Raw genomic sequence first — 24,951 nt, 5'->3', positions numbered from 1 at the left:
GGAGGGTACATTATTTCACAAAAAAATTTCTATTAGATTACAAGAAGGTATTATTAATTGTCAAGACGGTATAATCATCATGAAATGTTTAAGCAACATATTTAGCGTTTAACGGATATAAGCAGCCGCGGATTTATAAATAGGCCGTTATATGCCACGGTCTAGGGGCGGCAGCGTCCATAGAAGCCCTATAAATTACGTACCATCGAGGAAATTGCTTCCTAGGCAGTTGACAGACCAACGCCATTTGGTCGGATCAAGTCAATTGAATGTTAATTGTGATCTGTCAGCTGGGTTTGACATAAAGCGACCAAACTACGTAGTTCTGCCTATGCATCAATTTCTCTGATAGTGCATGAGGTGGTGGACATATATTGACCTACCTTCATAAACTATTTTGCAGGGGTCACTCACTAGTCACTACACTAATTTATCGCCGTTGTAGGACAACTAGAAATTTCCTTTTATTATTTGGCAAGATTTTGAGATTTTTCAATTTGACCTGAGATTTGGGGCGGGGGGCGGGGGGGTCATGTCCCCTGTGACCTCCCCTTCGGACCGCGCCTGGTAAACGGACTCGATTGAACAAAAAGCGAAGCTGCATTAATATTGCAATGAGATAGCAGAATCGGCAGCAATCTCAGTACCGCCTGCAAAACAATAGGATTAAAAATATGACATAACACGCCGAACTTTTACGGGGGGTATAATCTTAATCTAATGTAAATTATATTTTTTAATTCTGCTTATAAATAGCACGCGTGTTGCATTCGTCTTGTAGTGTCTCAAGTATCAAGAAGGATTGTCAATCTCAATTCGGCCTGTCACAGTACACTAGTGAGTTGTTATAGCTCGACACGTTCCACGATTATCCTTTTGAGCTCATCTGATCCTTCGGTTAGTATATTATTATGCTTATATTTTCTAAGAAATGTAGGATTTATTTACATTGTGACTAGGTTTGTATCAAAAACTAGTATATGTTACCCGCGACTCAGTTAAGTACGTTGTAAAATTTGTTTAATGGATAAATTTTGCGGTGAGCTTATAGATACTTAAATATGACTATTTAAGTATTTAAATAGTATAAAGACGTAAGACGTAGACGGATCGCCTTCGCACATTTATGGCATTATAGTGTACTTACTAATAAATAACTTGAAGATAGTTTTATATAAAATTCATATATTTTTTTCAATCCAATTTCCAAATTATAATAAGTCGAAATAGTAGATACTTTTAAACCACAAAATCTTTTAAATAATTATCTCACAAGTCGAAAAAATTGAATTACTTGTAAGTTGTAAGCTATACTTTGTTTCGTCTAATCTGTAATCAATTAAAAACTTTGTGCAGATGCCATAATAATCAGGACGAGCGAAGCGAACCCTAGTATACACTTTGTGGTACACTTTATGGTACACTTTATGGAAAAACTATCACGCCTATTAATTTGTGCTTTAATATAGTAACAAATATTTATTTATTACTAGCTGTCCCGGCAAACTTCGTGTCACTTTAAAACCTTGCCCGGACTTCAAGGATTATTTTAAGATATAATATAATACAGATGTAGATGTGCTATCATATGTCAATCAAGGTTTTTTTTTATATACTTATTGTAGATGTGTTCTGTGTTACCATCAGTCAGTCAAGGTGTGACGACACGAGCCCTCACAAAGCTCGGCTTTTAGCTAGTAATATACTTACTTATTATAATATTATACTATCTGTACAATTTCAGGGAAATAAGCGCCATGACTGTAAACAACAATATTTTGCACGAAATGGGCGTGAATGCGCTAAGTACATAAGGCTAATTTGTGTATCACGACCTTATATGTCACATTATTTACTCATCCCGGCTAAATTAGTAAATCATGCCGAGGGAAATTAGTACGAATTAGTGGTGTACTAACTTAATGTTGGTTTTGTACGGAAATTAGTGCATAACTCGTATTCCGTAGTATTTCTTCCACTATTTGAAAATATTTTTACAAAATTGTAATAAATATCAGGGTCGGAAAATGTGAATAATGGCCAGAAATATTTAGTTGACATAAAAATTCTAAGCTTTTTATGTCGACTGAGGATTGCTGGGACCAACCCAAGCACAAATCTGTAAGATTTTAATTCTTTTTTTTTTCATTTAGAATAAATAATTTTACATTGTATTTTAAAAATTTTCCTTGACAAAACTGAAATTAAACTTTAGTCTTTAACTAAACATGTTGAATACGGCATTTAAAAATATCCAAGAAAAGTATATTAAACTATATAACTTCCTCCTTTTTCAAAGTCGGTTTAAAAAGTATCCTAATAAGTATTAATATTTTCACTACTTATTTAATAAACCAAATAGGTAAATATTATGTAGTACTAGTTATTTTTGTGGCTCTTATGTGACAGTTGTGACGTCACCGGCCTTCATCAGCTCGAGAGCAACAAATTAGTGGTAAAGAAGAGTTATTAACATACCAATTTATGAATTTACACTCAAATTAGACATGTGTGGGGTGTGCGTTTTGCACTTAGTAAAATAGTCAATGGTGTTCCTTTTTAAATGTTTTTTATTAAGAATATCTTTTAGGCAGAAAAGCAAAAATATAAATTATAAAAGATATTCTGTACACTTTTTTGTGAATATGCACTTTTATATATCAATTTATTGTTAAAGAATGATAGTAAAATTATATTATGAGTTTTACTATATTATGAACAAATCAATTTGAAAGAGAGTTTTGAATTATTGTTGACTAAGGGTGGATTGCACCAACTTACTTTAACTGTAACTTTAACTATAACTTTAACTACGATGCAAAATGTCAAATCTTTGGTTAAAGTCAGTAATGGACGCCATATTTGACGATAACCTTGAGCTCAACAAGGCTTTAAATGAACGTGGCGAAAAAAGGAACTAACGCTGTCTTTATACAAAAACGCAATTTTTTACAGTTCTCCTTTACCAGCAGCTCCCCCGCCCACGTTCATTTAAAGGCTTGTTGGACCAGCTGTCATCTATCAAAGTTATGGTTAAAGTTAAGCTTGAACTATAACCATAACTTTGACCACTCCTCTGGTGCAACCCACCCTAAGAATGATGTTCATGATTTGTTAAAATTTTTGATAAATCTAAGCGAAGATAAAAAAGTATCTACTGCCGACTAAAGCCTTGGAAATATACAAAAAATCTCTATCTACAAAAGTTTAAACAAAAAAGTAAAAACAAAAAACATTTATTAAAAATTCGTAGACGTCGTGTCGTAGAGACTCGTAGCATTTCGTAGCAATAAATACAAATGCTATTAATATTCATTGTACATTGTTCCAAGTTTAAAAATATAATTTAAAAAAAGGATTATTAAAAAAATATTCAAAATACGTTCTTTGTATTGAAATTTGAATTTTCGCAGTATTATTTGTCGTAGCTCAGCAATGTAGAGGGTCTACGATGTAAGGGAATTACGAAAATTTGAGAAAGTAAATTAGTACGATGATTGATGTTGTTTTATATCATTCTTAGGACACTTTTAATTAATTTATAAACTGTATATAAACGACAGTTAATATTGCGTGAAAATAACATACTCGTACAATAAAATTAAAACAGAAAAATCCTTTTTCAAACAAAAAAAACATCAAAAACTTTATTTAAGTATTGAATTTTATTATCTAAGTAATAATTTAAAAAAATAAGTATAATAAAACGTAAGTATTTTTTGTGTATTACCTTTAGAAATTGGCGAGAGAAAAGTTTGACATAATATTTGCTCATCAGAATGCGATAAAAATCTTGATTATCGTTGTATTTTGGTAACACAATCTAAACAGTAATAAATTACATTTTAATTTAATCAAACAAATCCTTTGTTTGATTAAACTTACTATTAATTAATCAAGTAGTACATGTACAAGTCTAGTTACTCTGTCACATTAAAATGTTTTTATATATGTTGTCTAGTTACTCCGTCACATTTTCTTACCTAAGTTTTTGTTAAATTATAAATAATTTAACAAAAACTTAGGTAAGAAAAGGAAACGTAGTAGGTAGTTAAGGCGAGGATAAACCCCAATTTGTTATTCCGCGACTTCCGGTTTACCTAGTTCCAATATAATAACGAAGTGTTAAAAATATGAGATATAAAGCACAATATTTAAAATACCTTAAACCATAAACATTTTAATAAAACGTAATACTTTGGCTGTAATTAATTTACAAACTCACCTCCGATAAAAATCTATTTCATCGAAATATAAGTATTAGCTAGGATAATTATACATTTTATTTGAATAAATTGTTAGTAAATCTATATTAAATGCCCTTAACCGAACAATTTTGTTTCTTAATGTTTATTTCCAAAGATATTAAAAAAAAACATGAAAAATAGAGAAGATCCGCCCTAGTAACTGGAGTTTTATGCTAAGCTAAAATGAATCTTATTGCGATGCGTATACGCTTGGTCTTTTGTTGTGTGCAAGGTTATCGTTTTGGATTGAGATTAATCCCCGCCTTAAGTATTTAAGTAGGTAGTTGTAGTAAAATAAATAATTTCATACTAAAAATATAAAAAAAAATCTTAACACGAATATTAGATACTTATTAGGAAAAATATATAGCAAAGGGAAAATTCTCGAAGGCGTGTCCTCAACACTAGCTCACCCTGTATAAGATAGTGACGTCGCGCTCGTGAAAATTCGTTCTCCTTACACAACTGATAATTTTATAGAAGATCGCGGTACAATTATATATCAGTTAGCGGCCGGCCGTGTGATATCGCGCCATGCTTCAGGGGCGCGGGCAGACCGTCAGCCGCCGGTGAGCCGAGCGGACATGCACGACCCGGAGTCCCCCCTGGGCCGCGAGGAGGCCCAGCTCCTCCCCGACGAGTGGCTGAAGATCAAGACCGTCCCCGGCAACGGGAACCTGTCCCCCGGCGTCTACTACCCCACCGTCGGCAAGAGGTTCGTCGTGTGCTGTCTCGTCCCGTCCCCCGTCAATGTTAAACGTCCATTAGCATTAGCATGCGCGAAGGTCGCGTGCACTTGTGCAGTGATCGAGAACGCGTGCAATAATCGGTGTCTGTTTACAGGAATCGGTCGCACCGACATGGAGCCTCGAGGCGGACTAGGAGGCGGGCCATCCTCAAGAACGGCGAGTGCAACATCCTTAAGTCGAGGATCTCGCAGCGCCGCATGCGGTTCCTGCAGGACATGTTCACAACGCTCGTGGACGCGCAGTGGCGCTGGACGCTGCTCGTGTTCACGCTCTCCTTCATCCTGTCCTGGCTGGGCTTCGCGCTCATCTGGTGGCTGATCGCCTTCACCCACGGTGATCTAGAAGATGATCACCTCCCGGAAATGCAGGAGGCGAACAACTGGAAGCCGTGCGTGTTCAACATCCATGATTTCACGTCGTGCTTTCTCTTTAGTATTGAGACGCAGCACACTATAGGTTACGGGTCACGGACGACCACGGAGGAGTGCCCCGAGGCGATATTCATCATGTGCCTGCAGAGTATAGTCGGCGTGATGATCCAGGCCTTCATGGTCGGCATAGTGTTCGCCAAGATGACGAGGCCGAAGCACAGGACGCAGACTCTCCTGTTCTCGAAGTACGCCGTCGTCTGCCAGCGGGACGGCGAGCTGTGCCTGATGTTCCGAGTCGGTGATCTGAGGAAATCTCACATAATCGGTGCCAGCGTGCGGGCCCAGCTGATCCGATCTCGAACGACGAAGGAGGGGGAACTGCTGTCCCACTATCAGACCGAGCTGGAGTTGAATGCGGACGGATGCGACAGCAACTTATTCTTCATCTGGCCGATTACGATGGTGCACAGAATAAACGCTGAGAGCCCGTTCTACGGTGTATCCGCAGCAGACGTGCTGCAGGAGCGTTTCGAGATCGTAGTGATTCTGGAGGGGACGATCGAGTCGACGGGTCAGACGACGCAGGCGCGCTCCAGCTACACGACGAGCGAGGTGATGTGGGGACACCGGTTCGCCCCGCTGGTGTCCTACAACCGGGAGCGGCAGGGATACGAGGTGGACTACTCCAAGTTCGACGAGACCTCGCAGGTCGATACCCCACTCTGCTCGGCGAAGGAGCTCGACGAATTTTACGGGAACCAGGCCGATAGGAAGTCTATTGGTAAGTGCTTTTTGAAATCCCGTGTTGGGTGGTGGTATGTGCCGGTGAAACTGTAATTAACGCTTCGCTTCTGTTCGACTAATTTATCGTTAACTAATAAACGATATGTCACGTAATGCATTATGTAATTAGATTTGCATTTCCGGGACCTTTATCACGGTTATCAACTTATCTAGGGTCAACACACAAATTAACACGTAGATAAATCACAACAGTTTTCACAATAAATATTATACAATATACATACTAGAAACATGGAAAATTGTGCTGCAAAATATTTACGTCTATTGTGAAATTTAATGATTTGTAACAAATTATACTTTTTACTGTGTATTGTTTAACGGCCGTTCCCAATATTTGATCTATCTCTGGTTTTGCCCTACTAGAGATAGGAATAACTCACATTAGACATTAGAGACATATATTTTATGTCAATTGTGAGCTATTCCTATCTCTAGTAGGGCAAAACCAGAGATAGATCAAATATTGGGAACGGCCGTAAATCGATTGGCGTAAAATATGTCCAGTTATTTTAATTGTTATGGCAACTGGACGTTACCTATTCTGAGACAATTAAAATAAATATCTGTTCTTTTATAAAGCCTCTAAATTAGCTTATGACAATGCCTTTACGTTACAACAAAAACAAAAAATACAGAAAAATAAAAAGTTTTTACATAATACGAAGAATTCCTTGTATTGTGGTATTTTAAAATACCTCGTAAAGTCATTTAAAGTGCATACCAGCAAAATCAATTTCTATTGTGTTTGTGGTTACTTGAGTATAATATATCATGTGTATTATGTTATGGGACTAATTATGTAAGCCATAACAATATTTTATACACAACACAAATAAACTAAGCATTTTTACGGTAAAGTGTCTATAAAAAATTAAAATTCGTAGTCACTAGTTACCTAGCATAGGATATAATATGTCATATATTATATGAGTTACTAGCTATCCCGGCGAACTTCGTGTCACTTTAAAACCTTGTCCGGATTTTAAGGATTATTTCAAGACTAAAACTAGCAGAATCGGTCCAGCCGTTATCGCTATACGCTATAACTATAGCGTTACTAACATAATTGGAAATCCATTTTTATATACATAGACTAGCTGTCCCGGTGAACTTTGTGTCACTTTAAAATCTTACCCGGACTTCAAGGATTATTTTAAGACTAAAATTAGCAGAATCGGTCCAGCCGTTATCGAGTTATAGCGTTACTAACTTATGTTAGTATGGAAATCTATTTTTATATAATATATAGATAAGGCACAATCTACAGCCTGCTCAAACCCATACTAATATTATAAATGCGAAAGTGTGTCTGTCTTTACTTCTTCACGCCCAAACCACTTAACCGATTCTGCAAAAAATTGGTATGGAGATATTTTAAGTCCCGGTAAAAGTCATAGGATACTTTTTATCCCGGAAAAACGTACGGTTCGTGCGTTAAACTAATTTTGACGCAAGGGAGTTGCAGGGGTCACCTAGTTAAATATCTAAGCTTCTCTTATTCAAATTAGTTCAGTATAATTTTACATCTACAATCATTCTATTTCTTGCATTATTACTTCACAAACTAAACAAGCATTGAAGAAATAACCTGCACATAGTAAAAACACAGCTTTAACTAAAATGCCATTTCAAATTCACATAGTAAAATATGGAATATCGTAAAGCAGGATAAGAACTTATCTCTCGTCCCAAAACAAATAGTTATGCGGTTTACTATTTGCATGTTATGTCACTTTTTTAATCATTTTGATTCATACTTCTTAGAACTTTACTTAATTTTAAAGTGTTTTAACAAAATAAATACAAAATGCATACATTTACTCATATTACAAATATTAAGATTCATATTAGGTAACTAAACCGAACATCATACTTTATTTGGCTTAGTATTCTAATTCTATCAAAAACCATTACCGTTTGGCTTTGTTCGGGTAAGAAAATGTACTATCGGAGAAATCTATTCATAAGCAGATGTCCTTAGGTCCGCCATCTGCCTAAGATTTGGTCGCGTTACGTCAAACCCAGCCGACCGATCACAGCTAACATTGAATTGACATAAGCTGACCAAATGATAGGTCCGTCAACTGCCTAGGAATCAATTTCCTCGATGGTACATATTATATTTGAAATAAGTACAATTTTCTAACAGTCTGTGTATCAGTTGTCACAATAATACATCATAATATGTGTGATGAAGCGTGCAGTGCAGATCCTATGTTCTAGGGCTGAAACGTGTTTCATTGTATAAAATGTATATGACATATTGTATAATATGTGCAATTCTGTGTAATGACAGAATTTGTTGAAGTTCTAATTTTTGTCAACTGAAAGGGATTATAGCTCATCTTAAGGTTAGATAAATAGGGTGTAACAAAAATAAGTGATAATACTTTAGGGTGTGTACGTGTTCCTTGTAGAGAGTTCACTGTGAAAGTAGCAGCGCTGAAAGACCAAACATTTTTTTCACTTTTGTATAGGGAAACTCGTGACGCTCGGGCCCTTGCCCATACAAAAGTAAAAAAAAAATCCGTTTAAATACATTCACACACACTAATTAATACAAGCATACTAGTCATAAAAAGACGAACATACCTACTCTTTTTGGAAGTCGGTTGAAATACTATAAAACTTTTCCTGAATTTGATTAAATTCGATTAATATTACGCTTTATTCATTTATCGCACCGGGTCCGTACTTTTTTTGGGGATAAAAAGTATCCTATGTCCTTTTCCGGGACCCAAAATATCTCCGCGGTTTGGGCGTCAACAGCTAACAGACCGACGCACTTTCGCATTCTAATCAAAATCAAAGTCAAAATATTTTTTATTCAGAGTAATTTTTTTACAAAAATATTTCCGAACGTCGATACTAAGGTGCCTACCACCGGTTCGGGAACTAGCACGGCGAGAAGAACCGGCGTAAGAAACTCGCACGGGGCCTTACTAATAAGATGGAAAATTACAATTTAAAACCTTTTCTAGCCATAGTATCAATATTTAACATGAATATGTCAATGGGCGCTGCTGGTAAAGGAGAACTGTCAAAGTGACGTTTTTGTATGAAAACTGCGTTAGATCCTTTTCTAGCCATAGTATCAATATTTTACATGGATCTTACTGAAAAACGCCTTTTTTTAAAGTCGGTTAAGTATCTTGTAGTAGTCAGTATACTATTGACTCCCTGATGTCACATTTTGCAACAGTCGTGTTGATTCCCTGCCGTGACCCAGGAAGTACCATTTGGATTTACACTCCCCCATTTCGTGACAGGATGTGTATATTCGCTCATGTTTTAAGAACTAATCGTGGGACACAATTGTCTTGGTGACCGAATCGCTGAAGGATAAATCTTTCTATCTTTGCCTCTTGCCTCTTTCAAAATCAAAATGAACTCTACGTTTTCTTAAGATGGCCGCTGAAGAAATCTTTCTATCTCTCACTCAAAAAATAAGGATATGAACTCTACAATTTCGAATCAAGCAAACAGAAAAATAATATTATTATGGCAATAACAATTATAGACAGGGAAGAAAGCAAATCTTAAGTGTTCATTTCATTATCAATAGAGACTCGAGTTAAAAAAAAATCGGTCAAGTGCTAGTTGAACTCGCGCACGAAGGGTTCCGTACCATTATAGAGCAAAAATAGTAAAAAATTGTGATTTTTTGTATAAAAATTGTGATTTTTGTATGGGAGCCCCCCTTGTTAATTTTATTTAAATTTTATTATTAATTATTAAAGCTTAAATACAGCTGAGTGTTTTGTGAACATTGCAGGTGCCAATCTGTTGTCATCATTGATACCGAGCAAAAAATACTTGAAAAATCACGTTTGTCTTATGGAAGCCCCCCCTTAAATATTAATTTTATTTTGTTTTTAGTATTTGTTATTGACGCGACAATATTATAAATACACAATCTGTGAAAATTTCAGAAGTCTAGCTATAGCGGTTCTTGAGACACAGTCTGGAGACAGACAGACAGACGGACAGACATCGAAGTCTCAGTAATAGGGTCCCGTTTTTACCCTTTGGGTACGGAACCCTACAAATACGCATGATCTCACCCAAAAAAATAAGCAACGCGTAAAGAGTTTTACTTCATAAAACGACGATCTTCTCTATTACATTTTCTATTAGCCAAAGTTAATAAATCGTTTGCACATTCTCTATTTTGTTTATCGGCTAAAATAGAGTATTGTGAGCAAGATAATGCGATAATTTTTGTTATAATGTGAAGAAGGAAAAGTAACGCTAGAAAAAGATAAGATTATCTTTCACTTGCATCTTACGAAGGAAAATTTAGATAGATTTAGGATGGACATTTCTATTTGTGTCAAATTACCAATCAGCACATTATAGGGAATATTACGCAAAGGTCTTAGCAGATGGCACTACTAGCACATACGGCAAATGATCCGACACTGACCTCCATGGACATGAGATACTCAACTGTTTTTGTGCCTATTTGAAGCGGAATCAGCGCCCCCAATGCGGGGGAAGAGAACTAAATCTGACGTAACTTGCAAATGGCCGCTTAATCGCTATTGGTAGTAGAAACTCCAAGCAAGAAAGTTCCAAGTACTGCCACTACTGCCATCAGCGCCAATATGGCGACTTTCAAACGTCGTTTTTACGTCAGATTTAGTTCTCTTCCCCCGCACTGGGGGCGCTGATTCCGCTTCAAATAGGCACAAAAAATAGATGTAACTTCAAAGGACTTTTTGTTTACTGTCTGTGCTGGTACTATAGTCCTATTCCATAATGTAAAGAATTTTCTAACGCTTTCCACAAGCAAATTGTGCAAACTATTAGGTGTAATAATTTCACGTACAATGCCTTGTTTCTGAATTACATTACACTTGTACTTTGTAATTATGTTTCTTCTAACAACCACAAAATGTACCGACTAATCTTATTATGTAAGAATTCTTTAAGTCTTATTTATTGCTATGCTCCCTAAAATCTATCAGTTAAAAATCAAAGGCGTATTTTAACTTTAATTGCAATATTAGATTGGTATTCAACTAAAGTATTAATTTAATATTTAATTTGTTTCCTTTGGTCTTTTCCATTCTAAATATGGAAGACTTGGTTTTAATTTTTATATAGAAAGAAATTTTCGTTAACGGATTATATAAAAGTGTTTATAACATGATTAAAGCGTGTTTGTAAGCAAAATTTTGGTGTAAAAGATAAAATGCGCCTTTTATCATAATCCCTATTTGGACAGCAAATGCCTAAGGTTGTATGACGGATGACGCTACACTATCTCTAAGCCAAAACCTGAGCCTGGTTTTAAGGCAATAAATCAATTAACTTTGAAGTTTTTGGGACGGTTAACTTTGCAATAGTCTTCTTTGTAAAGAGATCTACAATTCAGTCATATAGCTTTATGTATTCAGTAGTTATTAATAATTATGCAACTTGTAAGTATTATTATTATTATTTTAATATAGGTATTGTTACAGTGTTTTAATTAGTATTATCTAAATGTTGTCGTTCAACTGCAGTTTGTATTAGCGTCCGCACTCAGAGGCTATTTAGTGATTACCGAAAACTTTTCCAGAAAATTTATCGATCAATATGACTTGCAAACCTTAAAGAAAAGGCCGGCAACGCACCTGCAGCTCTTCTAATGTTGCGAGTGTCCTTGGGTGACGGTAGTCGCTTTCCATCCGGTGACCGTTTGCTCGTTTGCACCCTTTTTTATAAAAATAATCTTGTATCAAAATGTCTAAATTACCCCGTAAGCGGTTAAGGTCTCTGAATGCGGCTGTAAAAGTTCGCTCAAAATGTAAATAAATTTTATCGTTAGTAACATATTGTACCCAAGGAGAAATTGATTCATATTCACATCCAGGTGGCCCCCAGGCTGTAGGGAATGCATCAAGCATTTCCCAACCGCCAACGTAAACAAAGGCAGATGGCAGATTATCAGTCACTTGGTCGGATAATGCCAACCCAATATTAGTTGTAATTTGGCGGCTGGGTTTGACATAATGTGACCAAATAACGTAGGTCCGCCATCGTTCCTTCTTGGTTGGAACTATCAGAAGTTGATTCCTAGGCAGATGGGGGGCCTACATAGTTCGATCGCGTTACGTCAAACCCAGCCGGCAGATCACAAAAGTGTCGCGATACATCTGCAGAACGTTCGGACCGAACGTTCGCCTCAATAAGCTCGCAATGTATTTCAAGTTCTCTATGACACATCAGCGTAAATTACGCTGCGTTCAGTTAACGCGCCTTCCGTCGGCGGAACTTTCGGCGCCGTACGTTTGGCAGATGTGTCCTTACGCTGACATAAAATTGACATGATCCGATCAAATGACGTGCGTTGGTCTGTCAACTGCCTAGGAATCAGTTTCCTCGATGGTACATTATAGATCATGATGTTTGTAATATATTATTGTGTTGGTGTCACCACAGAGAGCACAGAGCACTTGGTGCTGAAGCCGCCCCCCCGCGCAGCAGACAGCCCCGCACCCCCCACCACACCCGCCACACCCGCGCTCAAGGCCGAGCAGAGAAACGGCGACTTTACCGTCACACTTTAGCCTGTTAAGAAAAAAAATCTGGAACGTTCGAAATTTAACCGGAAGCAGCTGTTTGACACAACAAGAATAAATTTGAATTTGGACAGGTAACGGTCGTTTCTGTCAAAAATAGAATATTTTGAATCTCTATATTTTTTTTGTTGGATTATGGATATTTTTTTACGATTTATTATTGTGGAGTCGAATAGATGGCTGTTATCTCATTATTATAAATCATTTTTTGTTATGTTCGTCAAAGCTTACAAAAATACAATTCCTGTAAGATCTATTTAATGTTAATTAGTGTTATGACGTGTTACAAATAAAATGTCAGTAAACAAAGGCTTATGTATTGATCTTTCATTGCTCATATTACATAGTACATATTGTATCACTAGTCACCTCGTTTTAATAATTACATATTGTTAGTATGTTAGTACTAAGAACAGTCTTCCTTTGTGGTTGTGTTGAGTATGAATAATTTTTGACTCTTTTTAATGGGAACACTTACGTTAACACGTTTCCTGATCAGTTTTTTCCGGATTTTTCCGATGTTGTGGAAAATTGATAGAGGAAACAGCGTGTTCTCATCTCAAGAATTCAAAGCAAATATATTATGCTTTAATAATAATTGTATAATGAATTCAGGATTAATAGTTTTCTAGGCTTCTAATGTTATAAATTGTGAAAATTGGATATCTCAAGCATTATTATAAATGTCAATATTTTTGTAAAAATTTATCAATGTCTCCTATTTACATGTACCTAATCGTGATGAATACTGGTCTAAATATACATAATATTTTAAGTAAAATCTTATTCAGTCTCATGCAAGGGTAGATAAATTAATGTTCTTCATACTAAATAGAGATCTTCAAATCGCTCTTACAATTTTTACGTAGAGCATATGTTAAATCTTCTGATTTCCCTCTTGTTAAATAAACTAGAACGGCATAGAATCTCATACCCTGAAATGTTCCTGTGAGGTTCAAACAAACAGTATTAATATATTTTTATATACATATTTATTACGTTATTGTTAAGATAGAGATCACTATTGTACCGATGTAAATATTTGAATGAATAATTTATGTTGATATGTTGGTTTGTGTTTGATTTAATACCTCATGTGCAGAGATAGCACAGTATATATATCTACATAGTATATACTTACTATATAGTTGCACTATTCAGATATATAACTATCAGATATGTATATATAGTTGTATATCTGATAGTTAATTAATGTAACCTGAACAGTGCAAATGAAGGCTGAAGCTTACTGAATCTAAAAATTATAGACTAACTTGTTATAGACTAACAAAGAGATTAATTTTCAATATTTAAAAACTAGAACTTCAATTTCAAAAATCGAATACAAGTGCGATACTTATCAGTTGCCAATAAAAACTTTGATAAGTATAATGATCTATCACTAAACTTATGCATGGTGTAAGTATCAAAACTAAGTGATAATACTTCATGGAGTGTATGAGTCCCCTGTATAGTGTTCATTGTGAAAGTATTTAAGCATCGCTGAAACAGTAACTTTTTTTTAAACTCTACAAACTAAAAAAAAAATTAAACTCTTGAGTTTAATGTTTTTTTTTTAATTTTTAGAGTTTTTAGATGAGAAAATCCATGACGCTCGGGCTCATTGCTCATACAACTTAGAATTATATTTTTTTATATTATTGATATATTATGTGATACTATTCCGTACCAATTAGGGAATGCAAATCTCGCGAGATTGGGACTCAAGCGAGATCCCGCGAGTTTATGAATACAATACCGCGAGATCTCGCCAATTTCGAGATCTCGCGAGATTAGCAGTTTGGTGGGTTTTTTTTGCAAATAATAACAATATTTTAATAAATTACGAAAAAAAAGTAATAAATATTATAAGTATTATAAGATTAACATTCATTTTCACGATTTTTTCAATAGAATTTTATGCATCAAACGTTGTTTGATGTATCTGTCTATAATTTTTAAGTAGTAAACTTTGACATACGTATAGCTACTATCTATCAAATAACAAATGAAAGAAACAGCCAGTCTTCTCTTCTAATGCGCTTTTATAATTTTGGAAGTGGTGGTAATATCGTGGACGTCCGCGGTAAAACGATAACATAGGGAAGTAAAATGTATGGAAATATATTATGGAGACGATTTTAAATTTCCGTCAACGATAACTTTTTAACGTGCACGTTAGAGGACATCACATCGCTTACATTTCTGAACCGCACAAAACGTCCACGGTGCGTAAAATAAAAAGGGCATTTAACGTACACCCAACGTTTTATCGTGGAAGCCGGCGTCCACGATAACGTGACGTCCAGAATTATAAAAGCACTCTATAAAACATAAATCTTTTAGTAATAAAATAGTTCTTTTATAACTAACAAAACAACGAGAAGTCAAAATTCAGGACCTAGTTGAGAATCACAGTACACAGTTGCTTAGGCCAGCTCCTCTTTGTTTAGACTCCGTGGTCGCAACTCCGTCCGTGTCAGACTAATTAAAGACTAATTAAAGTTCAAATGTAGGATCTAAAAGTTAACTATAAACGACCTAAAAACTCTAGGCACACTAAACACAATATGACACCATCAGTTTAAATAGAAGTTTTTGTATGACACAGATTTGGGATAGACCTGTAAGTGCTAAGTTTGCAGTTAGACATAAGTGCGAATGTCAAAATAATTTACTTAATTTAATTAATGCATAATGTGAACACAGCATTAGCGTCGCTGGTTAATTTTAACATTTACGAGTATACGCTAATGACCCACAGTAAATTAAGGCTGGCTGCATACGTACGTTTTCCGTATTCGATTTTCGAATTCGTATTCGGAAATCTGCATACGTATCTAATCGGTAGAAAATGCATTAACTGGCGCACACGTTTGCTTTTTTCCGAACGGAACGAATTCCGCACGTACATTTCAAGTGCAAAGCGGCGCGTTCGGCGCGCATGATTAAAAACGCTAGTCTCACGGAATCCCAAATCGTAATTCCACATTAGGAAAACGAATAGGTACGGAAAACGTGTGTATGCGGCCAGCCTCAGAGACTTTCCTCGTTATCTTGATGTGTTTGTCTGTCATTGTAACCGCTTGGTGGTGGATGTGAACGTGTCGATACGCTGAAACACAATCGTCGTGTGCGCAGTTAAGTAACATTTATCGCCACTTGTCGTCCGGAGTAAGTAAGTATTACAGATTACAAAAAGTAAGTAAACGTTTTCGCGTATCTTTCTGCAACTGTCGCGAGCCGGACGAGTACGACCAGCCTGCCTAGCATACGCCAACGAGATACGCTCACTCTTGAGATAATTAAAAACTACTCGTCCCATAATGTCAAAATCTCGACATTGTCTCGACAAAACTCTATAAAAATGTCTTATTTCGATGATAGACTTACGCGAGAAAAAATGTTTGTCATGCTAGGGTCAATAGAGATGAAGAGACAAACCATAAACCATCGAGAAAACATGTAGAGATCTCACTCTACATGTTTTCTGTTTTCTCGTTGGCGTAGCTAGGCAGGCTGCAAACTTTCAAGATGAGAGCGTATTTCCTCTAAGATCGATTCAGTAGGCCTACTACAAAACGTTTTGAGGCTCAAACAATCGGACGAGAATGCCGCGTCCTGCTCTAACAACGTCATTACACGTTTGTTAGAGTAGGACGCAACATTCTCGTACGATTGTTTGAGTCTCCAAACCGTTTCGTGGTACGGGCCCTGACCGCAACGTGACGAGGCGAGGCGCGACGCGATGCGACCTAAATTTGTATGGATTTGACAGATGTCGTCAGCGTCAGACGTCTTGCGAATCTGTCAAATCCATACTAATTTATAAATGCATCTACGCGTCGCGTTGCGGTCTGAATTGACCCTTAGGGTTGATTCAGACCGCAACGCGACGCGACGCGTAGATGCATTTCTATACAATGAGTTTCTAAAATACTAGAGTAGCAATGTCTTACAAAAGATTCTCAGAAATGCGTAACCACTTTTTTGTTCAAAAGACAATGTCAAGTCATATATTCGTTATGTCATTATGTATGTGAGATAAGCCTGCAGGCATCTTCGAAGTGGCAACGCGTTGCTACCGTAAACTTCCAATCTAGTTACGTTAGTAACATAGAATATCATTGTTTCTATATTTATATGAATTTGACAGATTCCTAAGGCGTCTCACGCAATTGAAATCTGTCAAATCCATACTATATACTCGCCTCGTCACGTTGCGGTCTGAATTGACCCATAAAAGGCCGGCAACGCACCTTTATAGCTTTCCCTTCTAATGTTGCGAGTGTCCATGGGCGATGGCAGTTCTGGTTGCTTTCCATCAGGTGGCCCGTTTGCTTGTTTGCCGCCTTATTTTATATAAAAAAGCGAAGAAGAGAGATACCTAAAATATTCGGAGGTTAAAATTATTATAAGTAGAGGAGAATATCAAAAGTGTTGGAGAGACTTTAAAATAAACGGCCAAGTGCGAGTTGGACTCGCGCACAAAGGGTTCCGTACCGTTATAGAGCAAAAGTGGGAAAAAAATGTGTTTTTTTATATGGCCCTTAAATGTTTATTTTATTTTAATTAAATTTAATTATTAATTATAAAAATAAATATAATTAGGAATTTTGTGAGAATTCAAAGTGCCTACCTTTAATCATTACTGATTACGAGCAAAATCACGTTTGTTGTATGGGAGCCTCCTTAAATATTTATAAATTTATTTTGTTATTAGTATTTGTTGTTATAGCGGCAACAGATATACACAATCTGTAAAAATTTCAGAACTCTAGCTATAGCGGTTCTTGAGATACAGCCTTGAGACAGACGGACAGACATCGAAGTCTCAGTATTGGGGTCCCGTTTTTACCCTATGTTTACGGAACCCGAAAAAATACAAATGCAGAGCTATCAGCTATGACATAATAATAATTATTAGGTATATCAGCATACTTAATATGAAGGAATAAAGTATACAAGGTGCAACCAAACTAAGTGATAATAGGTCGATATGGTGTGTATGTGTTCCTAATATAGAGTTCACTGTGAAAGTAGCAGCGCTGAAAGACCAAAATCTTTTTGTGATTTGTTTGGGCAAGCGCCCGCGCATCGTGACTCGTGAATTTTTCCATACAGAGATGAAAAAAAAGTTACTCTTTCAGCGCTGCTACTTCCACAGCGAACTCTATACAGGGGACCCGTAAAAACCCTAAAGTATTATCACTTAGTTTTGTAACACCCTGTATTACAAAGAATGCGCCTGTATTATATACATTCTCAGTATCACCACAATAGACATAACTACCAGTAGTTCGACTGCAAAGAAGCGGACAGGTTTCAATATTTGTCAAATTCGTCGGGTTTCACTAGGATTATGAACGGAATGTGTCTCGCGCTGGCTGATATAACAACAATGACAATTTTAATCGCATGTGCCAAAACACAAACAACAATACGACCAAAGAGGAACACGTCCATCGAATATGTCATATTTTTAAATTCGTAGGTAACAAGTTAACAACCCTAGTCCCTAGCGACGATTTTCGTCATAATACGTCAAATTGAAAAATTTCAACATCAGTTCTAAGTCGGCATACTCTATCATTCTGTCTACTCTGGTATCACCCTAAAGTTAGTTGGTAGAGAATGCCACAAGGCATTAAGCCCGCCTATGTAAGTTGTATAAAGTGTGAATAAATAAATCTATTACTATAAATAGAGCCCAATGGTCATTAAACTAAGGTCTAGACTCTAGAGCAGCGGTTTCCAAACTTATTTTGTCTACTGCCCACTTTGGGAACTAGTTATGTTCTAGCGCCCCCGTTGTTTCAATTTAAAATGCATCCAGATAAAATAAATCACCCCCCCCCAGCCATAACGCCCCCATTTTTTTCTGTGTCCCACGCCCCCCTTAAGACTTTCAGCGCCCACAAGGGGGCATTATCGCCCACTTTGGGAAATACTGCTCTGGAGTGTAGACTTCTAAAAATATTAAATTTTAACGAATATAGGCAATACCAACGCTTTGTTTTTCTACTCATGTAGATAAGGAGCATTGTGCTTTTGCCATACAGTGATGCATCTAATCAATGAAAATGTCCTGTTCCTACGGGATTAGATTTTGCGCCTTTCAAGTTGCGTCGAGCGATCCTACTGAATTTCATTTTGCGCCCATAAATAATTCTAACTCCATTTATTCGAAGTTGAGGCTGAACGACTACTTAAAATTATACAAACCTTTAACCTTTTAACATAAACTTTTCAGGTTTCCTCCGCATCGGCTCCGCAATACCTGAGCTTCTTGAGGAGACTCCTCTCCGTGGCATAGCTGATAGGCTAGTGGTGGACGCCATCAGGCGAGCGAGCTACTCCCATCGGCCTTCCATCGTCAAGTACCCCTCAGATTACTTCAACAGCGCAGAGTGCCACTCATCATCCAGCGAGGAAGAAGAAAAGAAAAGTAAGAAAAAGAAGAAGGATGAAAGTTAGCACTAATTAATTGTTAAGAGGGGGCACTAGGGCCGTTTTTTTCATACAAACGTTCCCTGTTTCCTCCCTGGATAATGCCGGTAGAGTAACAGGTATTTTTTTTACCTGAATAGGTATTTATGGCCACTATTAGCATGTCCGTATGTTTTCTTTTTTTTTCAAAATTTAATTAATAAAAGATATGAACGTTCAGAAACCGAAAAAATGGCCAGATTATATCAGCTGTAATTTCAAATATCCAGAAAATAAATTTGGCTACATACAAAAAAAAAGAAACAAAGGAAAAAAAAAGAAACAAAGGAAAAAAGCCTTGCTTTAATTTTTAACCGACTTCCAAAAAGGAGGAGGTTATATTATATTATGTGTAATGTGGATAATTTTTAAATGACAAAATTACTTAAATCGGTTAAGTTTTGGAGAAGAAATCAGGGGACAACGAATCGTTGATTTTCTGTTCAGAATTTTCAATTCAAGCTGTAGTTGTCTCTATCGCGCTCTGCGGCTCTGGAGGCTTGAGGTTAGGGAGACAGCAATAGATTTTACAAATACTTGTTCTTTATTTCTCTAGCCCTTGGCGTATCCTCTTAAGACTTTCCGATCCTTGCCGCAAACGACCGCGACCGACAAAAAAACAAAGGGGCATTTGATTTTTTATTGAAAACAATACATGCATTTGATATGAAATTACAAATCATCCCCTAAGCGTCTACACAACGCCCCCATTTTTTCTGGGTCCCACACCGTCCCTCTGTAGACCTTCAGCGCCCACAAGGGGGCGTTATTGCCCACTTTGGGAAAGGCTGGTCTAGTTGCACACGGCAACTAGACGTATAAAATAGACTAGCTATTGCTATGCAATAATTGCATAGCAATAGCTAGTCTACACGCATACGTCTAGTCACACGCATACAAACTCCGTGGCGTAGTCTGCCGAACTGAAACGACATTAGACGATGTGTTAGGTTTGTTTTCGTTAGAGAATTTCTTGATTCGGTCGGCGTGCTCAAAGCTCGCGACAAAAACGCAATAGCTATTCGTCCGCTTGTCCTATTGTAACTAATGGAATTTAACGGCATTTGAAATTAGATAGAATGAATAAATTATTGTTAAATTTATAGTATAATATTATGTACTTACCAATTATTAAATTTAATTAAATACATCGGTTTGTAGTTGATATTATTAAGTATTATTATAGTAGTCATAATGTATTATGTACATAATAGACTCCCTGCAAATGCCTGTAATTTTTATAATCGCTACAGGCTTTAATGATCTTAAATATTATTATTATCATAAAATATTTCGTAAATGAATCATTGTTAATAAGTTAGACAATATGATTATCACTCATGTATTGGTGATAAAATTATTATTTAAGATAAGTACTTAGTGTAATAAATATTATTTAAGGAGTTAATATTTGTTTCACTTAATAATTGCTCGCAGCAAGCTATGCACACGTAGACCAAAGATAATCTTAGTACAGCGCCATCTGTTATTCAGTAGCAAAAGTATGTACTGCTTGGTCAGGTACAGGCATTTAGAAAAATGAAAAGTGTTATAGAACATTCTCATACGCTGAATAGTCTTTTTGAATGCGTGAAAAAGGGTAGAAGGAATTAGATTATTGTAAAAAAATATCTTTGCCCTGAATCCTGATTATAAAAAAATAAGAATGTATTTAAATAAAACTTGTAAAAAATAATTAATATCTTGCCCAGATTATTGCTTAAATAAAACTCAAAAGAACAGTACCAATTACAATATTTTATTAAATTCATTGTTTTAACGAGGGAGGTAAAAAGCTTGTCACTGCGACGCCAGCATCGCTGAAGGCCCCTGATTTTTACACAATATTCAAAAATACAAAATATAAGAATAAACTAAATAGTGTCATGCAGACAAACCATATTATAATAAATACAATAATGCTTCTAGCACTTATAAGTTTGTAAAAATACAATAGGTATTTTATGTCATATTTAATTCAGATCAAATAAAAAACCTAGATAAAGCACGGTTTTTATTTTTACTGCAACTTCTTTGACACGCGCTTACACACACATCTGTATGAAACTACGCTACTTCCTGTCATCGCACGTTGACTGGCGTAGCGCAGTTTATCTGACACATAAATGAAAAACTAGAGCTCGTCACTTTATTGTTCGTAAACTTTGTCTGTAGTTTTTTTTATGATCTGAATTCTGTAATGATACAATATTTAAAAGGACCGCAAGCTCATAAGCAGATATATTGAATAAATTTTTGTCTGGATTGTCACTCTGTATCACAGGAACAGACACAACCCCAAACGCAATTTTATAAAAAAATAATACCTACAGGCTACACAGTAGGTAGGTCCTGGTTTGTTTTAGCCATATTCAAGGTCCAAAGTCAAAATGTACGATATATTTGACTGAAATTGTATCTAAATCTAGCAAGCATTAGACAATTATTATTAATCTAACACTAAAACTATTCTATAAATATAATAGTAACAAAAATATTATATACCTACTACAATAAATATGACCAAAATTAAGTACATAATTTGACTACGCATAATATACCTATATCACACATCTTTGTTGAATCTTAAAAGCGTAATTGTTTAACAATTCTTTGCACTATAATAATATAGCTAAGATATTTCTTCGCAGATAGCAAGTACTTCATATGAATTTTATTTCCACAAATTCTCAACACCAAAATACACGCCTGGGCCTTTTAGACCAGACTTGATCAACTTACACTTTCAATCTTCAGGGGCCATCTTGGAATAATCATATTCATTTATGAGTACGGTAGATCTACTTAATAAATTACTAACATCTTTAGACTCCATTTTGATGAAGATATTTGGCACACAGGTTTGGAATAATTGCGATAGTTTTACTATCCGCAATGTTTTAATTCATCTGGTACATCTCAACTTACAACTATTTGGGGCGAACACCCTAGGAAGCATTGTCGAAGCCCCAAGCTAATTTTCCTACTACAAGCTAAATAAATACTTGGTCTAAATACAACCCTGTCTTACCTTTCATGTTGAAATAGATCGTTTTAAGCAAAAGAGATTATAGGAAAAATATAATTGTAACGATTAGTAACGTTTGAGGCCATTAATATGTTGGAAAAATTAAAGAATTTAAGAAACGAATTCTACTAAGCTAAGTAATACTGATTTCATATACTTAAATGCACATATTTACTTGGCCTGCTGTTGTTTCTAACGTCATGTTATATCTAAGTTCAAACAGTGGTACAACTTAGTTTGTTACAGCAATTTAGTATAGTGAATTAAAGACAGGTTGCTGACATTTAGCAATAGCAAAGAAAAAATAGTTATAAGTCTACAAGGATATTTTACGCATGATCAAAATCAGTACGAATGATTTTGCATATGACCGAAGAATTACCGGGTGCAAAAATGATTCGTACTAATTGTCACTATACGCTAAAGTATCAGCCTAATCCTGTATTTTGCAATTAAAAGAATTACTTTTTTAAATATTCAAATCTCGAATCGTGTACAGTTCGACAAGGCTTTAATTGAATGTGTCAATGTCAGTCAATGTGCGCTGCTGGTAAAGGAGAACTGTCAAAAATGACGTTTTTGTATGATAGAAGCGCTAGAACCTTTTCTCGCCACGTTCATAAACAGCCTTGTCGAACTCTACACCACATGCCAGCATGGAATAAAAAAAACAATTTACTTGACACATTCCTTTTTTAAACTTTTAACATTCGAAATTATTCAAATCGTGTAGCACATCACAGCATCGGTATTTGCAAACGATCTACTTCGACGACATTCTCAATGCCCGTGAACCTGACGTGCGTGGTCTTGTTAATTCGCGCCGGCGGCGGCGGGTTGAGTCGTCGCAGCGGCTGTCAGGCGGGCTCCTCGGGGGATGTTACCAGGATCGGGATAACCGGCTTCTCGATCAGCTGCAGATCGCTGGGGGACCTTGAAGAAAAAAAAGTATGTAAATTAAAAAAGAAAGTGATATAAAATGGAAGAAGTACAGGAACATAGTGTTATACTGGAGTAAATAACTCAAATGTAACATATATTTTGTATTTTAAATTAAGCGTGTCTATTAAAGTGATTTAAAATTAAAAGAGGCAAATATAACGCAAATATAACGCTAGATGGCGTTAAGCCAAAAAAGTTTAACGCCATCTAGCGTCTAGTAGATTACATAGACTGCAATTGGTAATGAGGTTATAAACACCCAGAAAAATCGATTTAAAGGCAAATGGCGATTACTTGGTCGGTATGTCATTCTAATCTCATTCATGATATCCCTATTTATATAATCTGGACAAATTACGTAGGCCTGCAATGTACCCTCAGAACAGGAAAATAAGAATGTACCTATGAAAATTTTATAATAACGTCACAGCAAGGGTAATCGAGTATTTCAGAAGAAGAAAGGGTGATCGTTACTTACTTTTTAATATGATTTTGTACTTTATGGTGGTCATGGTGGCCGTTCATGTGGCCGACGCCGTTGGGTGTCAGCCCGTGGACCCTCTTCATGCTGGCATGGCTGTGACTTCTATGAATATGTCCGTGTCCCTCTCTAGCGTCATGCTTTTCGGCGAGACAGAGCGATGTGTTGTTTTTAGGTAGTTCCCCTTTGTCCACCGCTAAGTACATTTGGCTAGGGTTCCTGACTTTCTCGTTAATATGCTGTACGAAGTTTGTTTGGGCCATTAACCGGTTTTCTCTAGCTCTGGACTCTGGTATCTTAATTTCTATGTGCTCATCTAGCGACATGGAGTCTACCGAACTCATGTCTAGCGTGTCATTGGATAGGCTTTTTGGTATGGTTCCTAGCATACGATCTGAAAAAAAATACAATATTAAAAATTTATACATTATACGTAGTGGCTAGTGCCCTCTCCAAGTGAGCAATGATTGACAAATCTATACGGTTACGAAGGTGAAAAGGAGAATATTCGTATATAGTTATGTCCACACTTTGTACTTTTATCTTCAATTTTCGTCATCAAATTTCATATTGGCGCATTCAATAATTGAATGCGTCAAAGAACGCAACGCCAATATTGTCATTTTTGAAGTTTTGGATACGGTCAGAGGGCATGCCTCACGTTCGCTGTTGACTGCGCTATAATGCATGCCCTTGACGAACAGAAAAAGGCGCAGTGTGGACAAAAGTCCATGTGACATGTCCGACATCGATCGCGTATTGCCTAATGCCTATGCATATTGTATAGGCTTCACAATCATGATAGTCTGTAGCAAAAATATTTTCTTGAAAATAACATGCTTCAATCAGCATCTACGAATAATAAAAATTTGTAACCTATTCGTAGATCAACATTCTATTTTTAAATATTTAAATACATATTTGTCACTTATCAGCATGAGTACTGCGCTGTAGATGCATTTTTCTGGAGATAAGGTAATAAATTTGGTATTTTTTCTACACAGATAGAAAGACCATTCCATTCTTAGGTGGTGAATGCTAAGCCAAATTACTTTCTTTTTTTTGTATTTCTCTTCATCTTATCAATTAGAAAAAAAATGTTTTACCTAATTTTTGTGAGGTGGAGACAGTGGCTCTCAACTCGTCCAGCTGTTTAGCGGAACACAGCGGGGTATCCACTTCATACGTGTTGTTGAATCTCGTGTAGTCCACCTGAAAGTATATTTTGATGTTTCAACTTTCAGTGAAGACGGAAACAAATGTACCTCAAA

At 36.2% G+C, this 24,951-nt stretch overlaps 2 protein-coding genes across 9 annotated transcripts in view; one reads left to right on the top strand and one right to left on the bottom strand.

Annotated features, from left to right (window-relative positions):
* Nucleotides 1–19,245, top strand: part of LOC121732811 (G protein-activated inward rectifier potassium channel 3-like) — a 33,504-nt gene extending 14,259 nt beyond the window's left edge. The window contains exons 1-3 of one of the 4 annotated variants that reach the window (XM_042122801.1): nt 4,599–4,962; nt 5,091–6,148; nt 18,994–19,237. In XM_042122801.1, the coding sequence (XP_041978735.1) occupies nt 4,832–4,962; nt 5,091–6,148; nt 18,994–19,217 (1,413 nt within the window). In that variant the 5' untranslated portion in view covers nt 4,599–4,831 and the 3' untranslated portion in view covers nt 19,218–19,237. Of the gene's footprint in view, nt 1–4,598; nt 4,963–5,090; nt 6,149–12,600; nt 13,811–18,993 lie in introns of those variants that run through there. The other 3 variants (XM_042122802.1, XM_042122799.1, XM_042122800.1) reach the window with 3 other exon arrangements.
* A 3,675-nt stretch (nt 19,246–22,920) lies between these two features.
* LOC121732810 (G protein-activated inward rectifier potassium channel 3-like) overlaps nt 22,921–24,951 on the bottom strand; it is a 69,624-nt gene continuing 67,593 nt past the window's right edge. For all 5 annotated transcript variants that reach the window (XM_042122795.1, XM_042122796.1, XM_042122794.1 and 2 more), the window contains 3 exons: nt 24,787–24,892; nt 23,678–24,074; nt 22,921–23,190 (listed from right to left, as the gene is read on the bottom strand). In XM_042122795.1, coding sequence (XP_041978729.1) covers nt 23,115–23,190; nt 23,678–24,074; nt 24,787–24,892 — 579 coding nt within the window. In that variant the 3' untranslated portion in view covers nt 22,921–23,114. The remainder of the gene's footprint in view (nt 23,191–23,677; nt 24,075–24,786; nt 24,893–24,951) is intronic.

The sequence above is a fragment of the Aricia agestis genome, chromosome 12 (assembly GCF_905147365.1).
Source record: "Aricia agestis chromosome 12, ilAriAges1.1, whole genome shotgun sequence".
Classification (NCBI taxonomy): domain Eukaryota; kingdom Metazoa; phylum Arthropoda; class Insecta; order Lepidoptera; family Lycaenidae; genus Aricia; species Aricia agestis.
This window is presented reverse-complemented; position numbering and strand designations above follow the sequence as displayed.